The 14229-nt window shown below is 42.4% G+C and overlaps 1 protein-coding gene across 2 annotated transcripts; it reads left to right on the top strand.

Moving 5' to 3' along the window:
- The first annotated feature begins 556 nt into the window (after positions 1–556).
- LOC139568589 (neuroblast differentiation-associated protein AHNAK-like) lies at positions 557–10286 on the top strand. Of its 2 annotated transcripts, XM_071390514.1 has the most exons (5): positions 557–695; positions 2272–2305; positions 2627–2747; positions 2970–3142; positions 3259–10286. In XM_071390514.1, exons 2-5 carry the CDS (start codon positions 2303–2305, stop codon positions 8443–8445), a joined length of 5484 nt encoding a protein of 1827 aa, XP_071246615.1. In that variant the 5' UTR covers positions 557–695; positions 2272–2302; the 3' UTR covers positions 8446–10286. The 2 variants fall into 2 exon arrangements, with proteins under 2 accessions (XP_071246615.1, XP_071246614.1); XM_071390513.1 differs by lacking the exon at positions 2272–2305.
- The last annotated feature ends 3943 nt before the right edge of the window (positions 10287–14229 follow it).

Genomic DNA, 14229 nt, shown 5'->3' with positions numbered 1-14229 from the left:
TTTGTTGAGTTTGGGTTTATCAAAATGTCAGTTTGATTACATAATTGTCATTAATGGTAGTTGGAAGGAGTAGCCCCACCTTAAAGGTATGGTTACATAGTAAGAATGTTATGTCTCATAAATCAGTTCTATTCGAGTCTTAATCCCTAGATCATGCCACACCTTCATTGTTGTGTCTTATAATTACAATGAGTCATGAATGAACGCCTAGCTGCCCCTCCCTTGAAACAAGACAACTTTTTTGGCACACCTCTGCATTTTTGTTATATTAACAGACAATTCTTTTTTTTCACCTGTCTTGGTGTGTCAGAGAAAGACAGAGCACTCTCCATCTCACAGTTCCAGTCTTGGGAGGCCAGGTTTCAGTGTTCACCCTGCCTACCTGGACTGGAGAATGTATGTGACGGTTTGTGGCTGGGAAGGGATGCTGAAGATGGAACCAGTTTGTCTTGCTTTGGGGAGGGTATGTTTTCACTGAGTGAGGCACCTGGAAGGCATGCCGAAGGGGGAACCAGTTTGTCTGCTTTGGGGAGGGTATGCTTTCGCTGAGTGAGGCAATGGGTAGGCAGTCCTACAGGAGTACCGAACAGCATGGACTGCTAACACTGTCACAACTTTCTCACATCGGTGGTAAAACTCCTCGGTGGCGGAGTAACAAGAAACTGCATGGTCAAAACAACCCAATGGAGACTAAGGTAAGATTTCGATTTGTTGTCAATTTACATTTTGAAACTTTTGCTGAAGTACTCCATCCAGACGATATGGTGCCATGTACTATTGTAGTGTTTACAAAGTCCACAACGATGTATTTGTAAGGGTCAGTACAACTGAATGCATTCAACTGAAATGTGTCTTCCGCATATAACCCAACGCCTCTGAATCAGAGAGGTGCAGGGGGCTGACTTGGAGAAAATCTCAGTCAGCCTCTAATCTCTTAAAGCTCTGCACAATGTGAATGAATGTCAAATAATAGGAATTATTTGAACAGAGTCATTGTCAATAACGTGCCATGTTTCATGAAATATGATAGCAGCTTTTAGCTTACTGTCAGTCCACTCGTCTTTATGAGTGCATATACAAGTAACTGACAAAATAAAGGAAACACCAACATAAAGTGTCTTAATAGGGTGTTAGGCCACCAGAACCACAACAGCTTCAATGCACCTTGGCATAGATTCTACAAGTGTCTGGAACTCTGTTGGAAGGATGCGACATCAGTTTTCCACTGGAAATTCCATCATTTGGTGTTTTGTTGATGTTGGTGTAAAATGCTGTCTCAGGCGCCACTCCATGGCATTTGGTTTTCATTGTTTTCATGCTCATCAAACCATTCAGTGACCACTCGTGCTCTGTGGATGGGGGCATTGGCATATTATGGGTGCGTAGCCAAAATGGGGGGGTAGCCAAAATAATGGCCAAACTAATGGCCTGCAAAGCAGACTTTGTATCAATATACCCTCATTTATTCAAGTGTTTTAATTATTTTGGCAGTTACCTGTAGTTATTGTTGAGCGTGTGGCATAATTACATTCAATCTCTGCTCCTGAATTAAAGTTATTTCATTCAAAACATTATGGCTGACTTAAAAGCAATAGGGGAATACTGAAACACATCGTTTAATAAGTCTGAGTGATTAATATTTGTACATATTCATGTTTTGGATGTACAGTATTTGATGAAGTTAATGATGATGATGATGATTATGATAATTGTGGAACAAATTATTGTTCTTAGAGCAGCAGTCTCGCTAAGCTTGTGACACAAATCACTTACAGGACTTGAAAGAACATACTGGAAGCGATCGTTTACAAATCGCTTTATTTGAGCCCCTGCCACCGCAAGCTTTTCTTAATAGAAACTGATGGGTGTGGTCATTTCTGAGTTTACACCCGACTATAGTACACTTATATATATATATATCTATATCTCTGGACAAACTTGTTCCTGTTGTTCCCTCCATGTCCCAAGGCCATACCTCGAATACCTCAAATGGGCAGCTACCTGGGTGTCAACCATCTGCCAATTTACATATGTAAACAGGTTATCAATCCCCAATAGCCGCCCTTTAGTTATGGTTTCAGCTGATTTAGTGTTTTATGTTCAAAGGGGTAACATGAGCTGTGGCATTATTGTCTAATTATGTTCTTTCTTTGCATTTGATACTCTTGAAGGCTATGAAAGTATGATGCTGTATTTAGACCTATATGATTTGAATATTATAGCATGAAACCAAGTTGAGCATTTCTTTTCAACTGACTCTTCCCTCAACAGATTTAGAGAGAAGAGCTTTTCATAAAGAATCATGGTATGTGAAATAATTCATCCATCAGCCATAATGATAGTAATAACAAGCATATTCCAACACAATAAGCTAAGCAACAGGAAATTGACTTTTTGAAATACACCTATGCCTCAGCATTACTTTCTAGAAGTGTATGCCATTTAAAACGTTTATTTTAAAAAGTTATTGTATTATAGATTTGTAAATTATTGTAAATAACATGTATTTTTAAGTTTAATGTTCATTGTTGGCATTTGATGTTTGGGTTATTGAAACATGACCAACGCTGAGGCCACACGCCTGTCTGCACATTTCTTATAACTATGTTTGTATGTCTGCTTTTAGCCTGGTGTCCGCAGCGGGAAGAGGCTCTCTGATGGGCTGATGCTGGAGGAATCAGAGAAAGGACAATTGGTCGTTTCCAGTGTTGTCGATGGCTCATTGGCCAATCAGGGGCTGAAAGAAGGTATGACTTTTGAGTCTCTTATTTAATAAATAAAAAATGTTGTTGGGTCTCAAAGCTCCCAAAAAACAAAAAAACTGGAGCTTTCACTTTTGGGATTTTTCTCAGACATTTGTGCATCAATAAAATACATAGCTGTTTTTAAGGACACATTTAGAATCATTGACATTTTCAGTCACCATGCTTTAACTGTGTTTCACTTTGAGAAATGTTTTTTTTTTTCAGGAGATGAAATTGTGGGTGCCACAATCAACTTTGACCAACTTTCGAAAGACGATGTGTTGAAAATCCTGAAGTTGATGGATGATAATGGATTTGATGAGAAGGTTCAAGTTCTGACTAAAAATAATTTGCACAAGAGTATGGGGACCTTGGACAGCATCAAAGCACCAGAGGAGGTTTGTGGAATACATTTAAAGTTAAACAGAATTAGCTGAATAACAAATAAAGTACATTTTCACAAGGTTGTTAGATCAATTATATCCATTGTTCTTGGATTGCCTTCTCTTTGCAGATGTTGAACGATTCCTATAACAGACTCAATGCCAAAATAAAGAAGTTCATGAAGGAGGACAGCTCTGGACAACCTACAGCTTCTAGGGAAAGAGGCTCTCCTAACAGACAGGTACCGAGACCTCTCTGGGCCAAGCCTGATGTTAGAGGAACAGACTCTACAGTGACTCTCGATGCTCCTGGTGGAGAACTTTCGTTGCCTAATGCCAACATGAGTACAACGGATTTCTCCCTAGCTCAATTGAATGGGTCTATAGAGGCTGATCCTGATGTCAATATCTCCGATTTACCTTCAGTAGACCTTAAAGGTTCCAAAATAGATCTAGAATTGCCAAATTCAGACATTGGCATCCCATCTGGGAAGATCAAAAAACCAAGTCTTGGTATGGCTGACTTTGCTATGTCTGGACCAAGATTTAGGAATCCAGACCTGGACCTCTCAGCGGATGAGATGTGTGTATCAGACGTCAGTTTGCCTGACCTCAGTACTTCAGATATTGACATACCCTCAGGTAAATTCAAACTAACGAAACCACGTGCAGAACTCAAAGCTCCTGATTTCGATGTGGATGCCCCCTCTGGTAAACTGAAGATGCCCAAATTTGATGATGATGTAAAAGCACCAAAGCTAATTCTCAAAGCTCCCAAGATAAAAGGTGGACTTGATGCACCTGACTTGGATTTACCCAAAGTCGACCTGAAATCACCTAAATTAGATGTAAACACTCCAGGTATTGACATTGATTCACCCACAGGGAAATTGAAAATGCCCAAATTGAAAATGTCAACATTTGGAATGAAGGGGCCACATTTTGACAAAGATGGAGATATAGAGGGACCAGACCTGAATTTGTCATCTCCCAAACTCAAGGGTCCCAAAGCAGACGTCAACATTCCAGATGCTGATATTGACAGTCCATCAGGAAAATTCAAAATGCCAACTTTCAAGATGCCACATTTAGGTTCCTCTGGACCAAAGGTTAAGGGGCCTGGCTGGGATCTTTCAGCCCCGAAGTTTAAAGGTGGGATTGATGCCCCTGACATGGATTTACCAGACATGGACCTCAAAGCCCCTAAATTAGATGTAAACACTCCAGATATTGACATAGATTCACCCACAGGGAAATTCAAAATGCCAACTTTAAAGATGCCAGATTTAGGTTCCTCTGGACCAAAGGTTAAGGGGCCTGACTTGGATCTTTCAGCCCCCAAGTTTAAAGGGGGAATCAGTCCCCCAGATCTGAATCTGCCAGATCTCAAAGGCCCCAAACTAGGCCTAAATGCACCAGATGTAAACTGTAATATGCCCTCAGGTAAAGTCAAAGTACCTACATTGAAGAAACCAAAGGTTGATCTGAATGCTCCTGACCTGGACATTAACGGCCCCTCTGGTAAACTGAAAATGCCCAAATTTGGGCTGTCTGGTACATTGCCAAAATCCACAAAACTGAATCTCAAAGCTCCAAAGATAAAGGGGGGAATTGATTCCCCAGATCTGAATTTTCCAGATGCTGATCTCAAAGCCCCTAAACTAGATGTGAATACCCCGGATCTTGACATCAGTGCATCCTCTGGGAAATTCAAAATGCCCAAATTCAAAATGTCTAAATTCAGAGGCCTAAAGGGACCAGATGTTGACATTGATGGAGACTTAGAGGGCGCAGATATAGATATCAATGCCCCCAAAGCTAACCTCAAAGGTCCCAAAACAGGTCTAAAAATGCCAGATTTGAAGATGCCTGGTTTCGGGCTATCTGGGCCAAATGTAGATGAACCTGACTATGACTTACCTGATATTGATCTCTCAGCCCCAAAGCTAAAAGGGGGCATCAATCCCCCAGATTTGAAATTACCTAAAGGTAAAATCAAAGGCCTAAAACTAGACCTCAATGATCCAGATTTGGATGTTGACGCTCCCTCAGGAAAACTGAAAATGCCCAAATTTGGACTCTCAGGCACTATGCCAAAAGGACCAAATCTGGACTTAAATGCAGGTGCGAAATCACCAAAGTTCAGTCTAAATATGCCAAAGATAAAAGGTGGGATTGATGCGCCTGACATGGATTTACCAGACATGGACCTCAAAGCCCCTAAATTAGATGTAAACACTCCAGATATTGACATTGATTCACCCACAGGGAAACTGAAAATGCCCAAATTGAAAATGTCAACATTTGGAATGAAGGGGCCACATATTGACAAAGATGGAGATATAGAGGGACCAGACCTGAACTTGTCATCTCCCAAACTCAAGGGTCCCAAAGCAGACCTCAACATTCCAGATGCTGATATTGACAGTCCATCAGGAAAATTCAAAATGCCAACTTTCAAGATGCCACATTTAGGTTCCTCTGGACCAAAGATTAAGGGGCCTGGCTGGGATCTTTCAGCCCCCAAGTTTAAAGCTGGGATTGATGCCCCTGACATGGATTTACCAGACATGGACCTCAAAGCCCCTAAATTAGATGTAGACACTCCAGATATTGACATTGATTCACCCACAGGGAAATTGAAAATGCCCAAATTGAAAATGTCAACATTTGGAATGAAGGGGCCACATATTGACAAAGATGGAGATATAGAGGGACCAGACCTGAACTTGTCATCTCCCAAACTCAAGGGTCCCAAAGCAAACCTCAACATTCCAGATGCTGATATTGGCCGTCCATCAGGAAAATTCAAAATGCCAACTTTCAAGATGCCACATTTAGGTTCCTCTGGACCAAAGGTTAAGGGGCCTGGCTGGGATCTTTCAGCCCCCAAGTTTAAAGGTGGGATTGATGCCCCTGACATGGATTTACCAGACATGGACCTCAAAGCCCCTAAATTAGATGTAAACACTCCAGATATTGACATAGATTCACCCACAGGGAAATTCAAAATGCCAACTTTCAAGATGCCACATTTAGGTTCCTCTGGACCAAAGGTTAAGGGGCCTGGCTGGGATCTTTCAGCCCCCAAGTTTAAAGCTGGGATTGATGCCCCTGACATGGGTTTACCAGACATGGACCTCAAAGCCCCTAAATTAGATGTAAACACTCCAGATATTGACATTGATTCACCCACAGGGAAATTGAAAATGCCCAAATTGAAAATGTCAACATTTGGAATGAAGGGGCCACATATTGACAAAGATGGAGATATAGAGGGACCAGACCTGAACTTGTCATCTCCCAAACTCAAGGGTCCCAAAGCAAACCTCAACATTCCAGATGCTGATATTGGCCGTCCATCAGGAAAATTCAAAATGCCAACTTTCAAGATGCCACATTTAGGTTCCTCTGGACCAAAGGTTAAGGGGCCTGACTGGGATCTTTCAGCCCCCAAGTTTAAAGGGGGAATCAGTCCCCTAGATCCGAATCTGCCAGATCTCAAAGGCCCCAAACTAGGCCTAAATGCACCAGATGTAAACTGTAATATGCCCTCAGGTAAAGTCAAAGTACCTACATTGAAGAAACCAAAGGTTGATCTGAATGCTCCTGATCTGGACATTAATGGCCCCTCTGGTAAACTGAAAATGCCCAAATTTGGGCTGTCTGGTAAAATGCCAAAATCCACAAAACTGAATCTCAAAGCCCCAAAGATAAAGGGGGGAATTGATTCCCCAGACTTGAATTTACCAGATGCTGACCTCAAAGCACCTAAACTAGATGGAAATGTCCCTGATTTTGACATCAATGCACCTTCTGGGAAATTCAAAATGCCCACATTTCAAATGCATAAATTCAGAGGCCTAAAGGGACCAGATGTTGACATAGATGGAGACTTAGAGGGCCCAGATATAGATATCAATGCCCCCACAGCTAACCTCAAAGGTCCCAAAACAGGTCTAAAAATGCCTGATTTGAAGATGCCTGATTTCAGGCTATCTGGCCCTTATGTAGATAAACCTGACCATGACTTACCTGATATTGGCCTCTCAGCCCCAAAGCTAAAAGGGGGCATCAATCCCCCAGATTTGAGACTACCTAAGGGTCATCTCAAAGGGCCCAAACTAGATCTCAATTATCAAGATTTTGATGTTGATGCTCCATCTGGTAAACTGAAAATGCCCAAATTTGGGCTTTCAGGCACTATGCCAAAGGGACCAAATGTGGACATAAAAGCAGGTGCGAAGTCACCAAATTTCAATCTAAAAATGCCAAAGATAAAAGGTGGGATTGATGCCCCTGATGTGGATCTACCAGACATGGACCTCAAAGCCCCTAAATTAGATGTAAACACTCCAGATATTGACATTCATTCACCCACAGGGAAACTGAAAATGCCCAATCTGAAAATGCCTAAATTTGGAATGAAAGGGCCAGATATTGACCTAGATGGAGATATAGAGGGACCAGACCTGAACTTGTCATCTCCCAAACTCAAGGGCCCCAAAGCAGATCTCAACATTCCCGGTGCTGTTATTGACAGTCCATCAGGAAAATTCAAGATGCCAACTTTGAAGATGCCAGATTTAGGTTTATCTGGACCAAAAGTTAAGGGGCCTGACTTAGATCTTTCAGCTCCCAAGTTTAAAGGGGGAATTAGTCACCCAGATTTGGATCTGCCAGAAGTTGCCCTCAAAGGCCCCAAATTAGACCTCAATGCACCAGATGTAAACTTTAATATGCCCTCCGGTAAAGTCAAAGTACCTACATTGAAGAAACCAACGGTTGATCTGAATGCTCCTGATCTGGACATTGATGGGCTTTCTGGTAAACTGAAAATGCCCACATTCTTGCTGCCTGGTACAATGTCAAAATCCACAGACTTGAGGCTCAAAGCTTCAAACATTAAGGGGGGAATTGATGTTCCAGACATGAATTTACCAGATGCTGATCTCAAAGCCCCTGAACTAGATGTGAATGCCCCAGATCTTGACATCAATGAACCCTCTGGGAAATTCAAAATGCCTAAATATACAATGCTTAAATTCAGAGACCTAAAGAGACCAGATGTTGACATTGATGGAGACTTAGAGGGCCCAGATATAGATATCAATGCCCCCACAGCTAACCTCAAAGGTCCCAAAACAGGTCTAAAAATGCCTGACTTGAAGATGCATGATTTCAGGCTATCTGGCCCTTATGTAGATGAACCTGACTATGACTTACCTGATATTGACCTCTCAGCCCCAAAGCTAAAAGGGGGAATCAGTCCCCCAGATTTGAGACTATCTAAGGGTCATCTCAAAAGCCCAAACTAGACCTCAATGCTCCAGATATGCCCTCAGGTAGATTCAAAGTTCCAACCATAGAGAGGCCAAATGGTAGCATCAAAGCCCCTGATTTTGACATCAATGTTCCTACATTCAAAATGCCTACATTTGGGTTGTCTACACCAAAAGGACCGGATCATGACATCAGTGCTGACCTAGATTAAATTATCTGGACCTACCTACAATTGACTTAAAAGCCCCTAACATGGATTTAAACACTCCAGATATTAACATTGGTTCACCGTCTTGGAAATTCAAAATGTCTCACCTCAAAATGCCTAAATTCGGCCTTTCTGGTCTGAAAGGTCCAGATGCTGGAATAGATGGAGACATTGATGGACCGGACCTGAACTTGTCAACCCTGAAAGTAAACACAAGGATTGGTAGTCCAGATTTAGACATAAATGTTCCCTCTGGTCATCTCAAAGGCCCCCAAGCTGATCTCAATTTGCCAGACAGTGACGTTGCTATACAATCTCGAAAATTCAAACTGCCGTCGTTAAATATGCCTCAGTATGGAAATCCCAATCTAAGGGCAGGTACAGATATGGACTTTATGAAAACAAATGACATTTCTCCTCCAAAGGCTAAAGTGGATCTAAAAGCACCAGACTTGAAAGTTAGTCACCCAGATGTCAGCCTGTTCTTACCCAAAGCTGATATCAGAGGCCCAGAATACAAAGTGTCATCGCATAGTAAACGCAGATCTGATATCCCAGGTAGAGCACATATAAAAGATTTGATATGCCAGGTGGAGTATATATAAAAGTGCCTGTTGGGAAGTCTAGGAAGGTCAAAGGAAGGGCTACGTATCCCATTGCAGATATTGATTTGCCAAAAGTTGATTACCAAGTGTTTGGTGTGGATCTGAGAGGTTCAGACGTTAACCTTGACGACCTCACAGTGAAATCATAAATTCCCAATACCAAGACTTCTAAATTGGGTAGTTATACAAGAATACCAGATATAGACTCAAGTCTTCCCAGTATTAACGCCTCAACCCCTATATTCCCACTCCAAAGTGTGGATTAGTGGTTTCACAGACAGATTTTAATTTGAGAAGAACTGACCTCAAGGGCAATAAACAATCGGAAACCCCAACTGGTGAATGAAACCGGCAGATAGAAAAAGTACAAAACAGTCTAAAATTGTAGTCCATGACAATTTTGACTCATGGTTCAAACCCCCAAATTTCTGAAGATCAAATATATTTAATCACTGTACAGTATTTCCCAAACATGCCAAAGATGATGTACCAGACGGAACTGGGAGCCTGAAAAATTGGCACAAGGAAGAGTCAAACCGTAGATCTCATACACTCAGATGTCTCGACTTCAGTGCATCAAATGTGGACCTTAAAGTTCCAGAAGATGAGACCTTAAAAGGGTCAAAGCTTATATAGGATTCAGACAACTGACTAAATGTAATTTTAGGCTTGTTTGAATCACAATCTTCTGTTGAAACATAATGCAGAAAACTTCTGTTACTTGCACTTATTTGTACTTTTTATGTAAATTGATTGGTGTTTGTTATGAACATGTTGAAAATGTATGTGTAAAGGGTTCTCATTTTGTCAAATTGTTTTACAAAATGGATGAAAAGCTATTTGAAAAGGTGTTTTTACTGTACACTTGCTGTATTACAATAATTTGTTTTATCTTTACATTAATGCAACAAAACAATTAATTCTAAATAAATTCTTAATGCATTAGCCTAGACAACATTATTCTGACCAGATTCTGACAGTAGGCCTTATTTTCCATATTTTTGCTCTTGAAATAACGTCTGGAAAATTAATTTTGTCAAGTATGATAAAACATTTAACTCAACTGCTATTTTTGTCGACATTTTTATTTATTAGTTTGATTTTAAAAATTATAGTATTGCTTCAGCTATTAGAGATTTTCACCTCCGCACCGCTCGGTGGTAGTCTTACCACACTTGACTTTACACAATATAAACGTCATCAGTACAATATCTTTTGCACCATCTCGCAACCTTTCTGGTATTTCATTCCAAACAATGTTTTTATTAAATTGGGAGGTCTTCAATTTTTACTGAAATGTAATTATATTCCTGAATGATTACCCGCTAAATTGGCTAGGTTTCACCAACAAGCTTTAATCAAATATAATAAAATCAAACTTTATTTGTCACATGCGCCGAATACAAGTGTAGACGTTACCGTGAAATGCTTACTTACAAGCCCTTAACCAACAGTGCAGTTCAAGAAGAGTTAAGAAAATATTTACCAAATAAACTAAAGTTAAAAGTTATACATTAACATAACAATAACGAGGCTATATACAGAGGGTACCGGTACCGAGTCCGTGTGCGGGGGTACAGGTTAGTTGAGGTAATTGTACATGTTGGTAGGGGTGAAGTGACTATGCATAGATAATAAACAGCGAGTAGCAGCAGTGTACAAAACAAATGGGGGGAGGGGTCAACTTAATAGTCCGGTGGCCATTTGATTAATTGTTCAGCAGTCTTATGGCTTGGGGGTAGAACCTGTTAAGGAGCATTTTGGTCTTAGACTTGGCGCTCCGGTACCATTTGCAGTGGGGTAGCAGAGAAAACAATCTATGACTTGGGTGACTGGAGTCTGACAATTTTATGGGCTTTCCTCTGACACCGGCTATTATATAGATCCTGAATTGCAGGAAGCTTGGCCCCAGTGATGTACTGGGCCGTACGCACTACCCTCTGTAGCGCCTTACGGTCAGATGCCGAGCAGTTGCATTACCAGGTGGTGATGCAACCAGTCAGGATGCTCTCGATGGTGCAGCCATAAAACCGTTTGAGGATCTGAGGACCCATACCAAATATTTTTTGTCTCCTGAGGGGGGAACGGTTTTGCCGTGCCCTCTTCACAACTGTCTTGGTGTGTTTGGACCATAATAGTTTGTTGGTGTGGACACCAAGGAACTTGAAACTCTTAACCCGCTCCATTACAGCCTCGTTGATGATAATGGGAGCCTGTTCGGCCCGCCTTGTCCCGTAGTCCACGATCAGCTCCTTTGTCTTGCTCATATTGAGGGAGAGATTGTTGTCCTTGCACAACACTGCCAGTTCTCTGACCTCCTCCCTATAGGCTGTCTCATCGTTGTCGGTGATCAGGCCTACCACTGTTGTGTCGTAAGCAAACTTCATGATGGTGTTGGAATCGTGTTTGGCTACGCGTTTGTGGGTGAACAGAGAGTACAAGAGGGGATTAAGTACACACCCTTGAGGGGCTACAGTGTTGAGGATCAGCGTGGCAGATGTGTTGTTGTCTACCCTTATCACCTGGGGGCAGCCCGTCAGGAAGTCCAGGATCCAGTTGTAGAGCGAGGTGTTTAGTCCCAGGGTCCTTAGCTTAGTGATGATCTTCATGGGCACTATGGTGTTGAATGCTGAGCTGTAGTCAATGAATAGTATTCTCACATAGGTGTTCCTTTTGTCCAGGTGGGAAAGGGCAGTGTGGAGTGCGATTGAGATGTGTCATCTGTGGATCTGTTGGGGCGGTATGCAAATTGGAGTGGGTCTAGGGTATCCGGGAGGATGCTGTTGATGTGAGCCATGACCAGCCTTTCAAAGCACTTCATGGCTACCGACGTGAGCGCTACGGGCGGTAATCATTTAGGCAGGTTACCTTCGCTTCCTTGGGCACAAGGACTATGGTGGTCTGTTTGAAACATGTTGGTATTACAGACTCAGTCAGAGAGAGGTTGAAAATGTCAGTGAAGACACTTGCTAGTTGGTCCGAACATTCTTTGAGTACACGTCCTGGTAATCCATCTGGCCCCGCGGCTTTGTGAATGTTGACCTGTTCAAAGGTCTTGCTCACATCGGCTACCGAGAGCATTATCACACAATCATCCACAACAGTTGGAGCTCTCGTACATGCTTCAGTGTTGCTTGCCTCGAAGCGAGCATAAAAGGCATTTAGCTTCTCTGGTATGCTCGCGTCACTGGGCAGCTCGCGTCTGGGTTTCCCTTTGTAGTCCGTAATAGTTTTCAAGCCCAGCCACATCCGACGAGCATAAGAGCCGGTGTAGTAGGATTCAATCTTAGTTCTGTATTGATGCTTTGCTTGTTTGATAGTTCGTCTGAGGGCATAGCGGGATTTCTTATAAGAGTCTGGATTTGTGTCCCGCTCCTTGAAAGTGGCAGCTCTAGCCTTTAGCTCCATGTGGATGTTGCCTGTAATCCATTGCTTCTGGTTGGGATATGTACGTACGGTCACTGTGGGGATGACGTCGTTGATGCACATATTGATGAAGCCGATGACCGAGGTGGTATACTCCTCAATGCCATTGAATGAATCCCGGAACATATTCCAGTCTGTGTTGGCAAAACAGTCCTGTAGCGTAGCATCCGCGTCATCTGACCACTTCCGTATTGTGAAAGTCACTGGTACTTCCTGCTTTAGTTTTTGCTTGTAAGCAGGAATCAGGAGGATAGAATTATGGTCAGATTTGCCAAATGGAGGGTGTGGAAGAGCTTTGTATGCATCTCTGTGTGTGGAGTAAAGGTGGTCGAGAGTTTTTTCCCCTCTGGTTGCACATGTGACATGCTGGTAAAAATTTTGTAAAACTGATTTGTCTGCCTGCCTTAAAGTCCCCGGCCGCTAGGAGAACCGCTTCTGGGTGAGCATTTTCTTGTTTGCTTATGGCCTTATAGAGTTGGTTGAGTGCGGTCTTACTGCCAGCATCGGTCTGTGGTGGTAAATAGACGGCTTCAAATAACATAGGTAGATAGTGTGGTCTATAGCTTATCATAAGGTACTCTACCTCAGGAGAGCAATACCTCGAGACTTCTTTAATATTAGACATCGTGCACCAGCTGTTATTGACAAAAGACACACACCCCCACCCCTCGTCTTACCAGACGTAGCTTTTCTGTTCTGCCGGAGCATGGAAAATCCCACCAGCTCTTTATTATCCATGTCGTCGTTCAGCCACGACTCGGTGAAACATAAGATATTATAGTTCTTCATGTCCCGTTGGTAGGATAATTGTAATCATAGGTCATCAATTTCATTTTCCAATGATTGCATATTAGCAAGTAGAATGGATGGCAGTGGGAGTTTACTCGCTTGCTTACGGATTCTCAGAAGGTAGCCCAATCTGCGTCCTCTTTTCCTCCGTCTTTTCTAAACGCAAATTATGGGGATTTGGGCCTGTTCCCGGGAGAGCAGTATATCCTTCTCATCGGACTTGTTAAAGGAAAAAGGTTCTTCCAGTTCGTGGTGAGTAATTACTGTTCTGATGTCCAGAAGTTATTTTCGGGCATAAGAGACGGTAGCAGCAACATTACGTACAAAATAAGTTACAAACAACGCAAAAAAACTAACAAAATAGCACAATTGGTTAAGAGTATGTAAAACGTCAGCCATCCTCTTCGGCGCCATCTTAATGTTGTCACGTCTGCTCCCGCACTTGAGGGTGCCAGGCTGCCCTGCATCACGCACTCCTATCAACCATTATGCACACCTGTCTTCCCTCGTCACGCGCATCAGCGATATTGGACTCACCTGGACTCCCTCATCACCTGTTATTACCTCCCCTATATTTGTCAGTTCCCCATCTCTGTTCCCCGCTTCTGCATTGATTGTCTTTTGTTTGTATTACTAGTTTGCTGACGCTGTTCCTGTCTCATTCCATGTCCGTTCTTTATTAAATGTTTGACTCCCCGTACGTGCTTCGTCTCTCCAGCGTCATCCCATGTGACAGAATGCAGAAGACATCACACAAAGCATCGGGGAGTACTGGCGTTCCGGTTGATATG

This window comes from Salvelinus alpinus, chromosome 2, assembly GCF_045679555.1.
Source record: "Salvelinus alpinus chromosome 2, SLU_Salpinus.1, whole genome shotgun sequence".
Classification (NCBI taxonomy): Eukaryota; Metazoa; Chordata; class Actinopteri; order Salmoniformes; family Salmonidae; genus Salvelinus; species Salvelinus alpinus.
The sequence above is the reverse complement of the archived record's forward strand: the minus strand, read 5'-3'. Positions and strand labels throughout refer to the sequence as shown.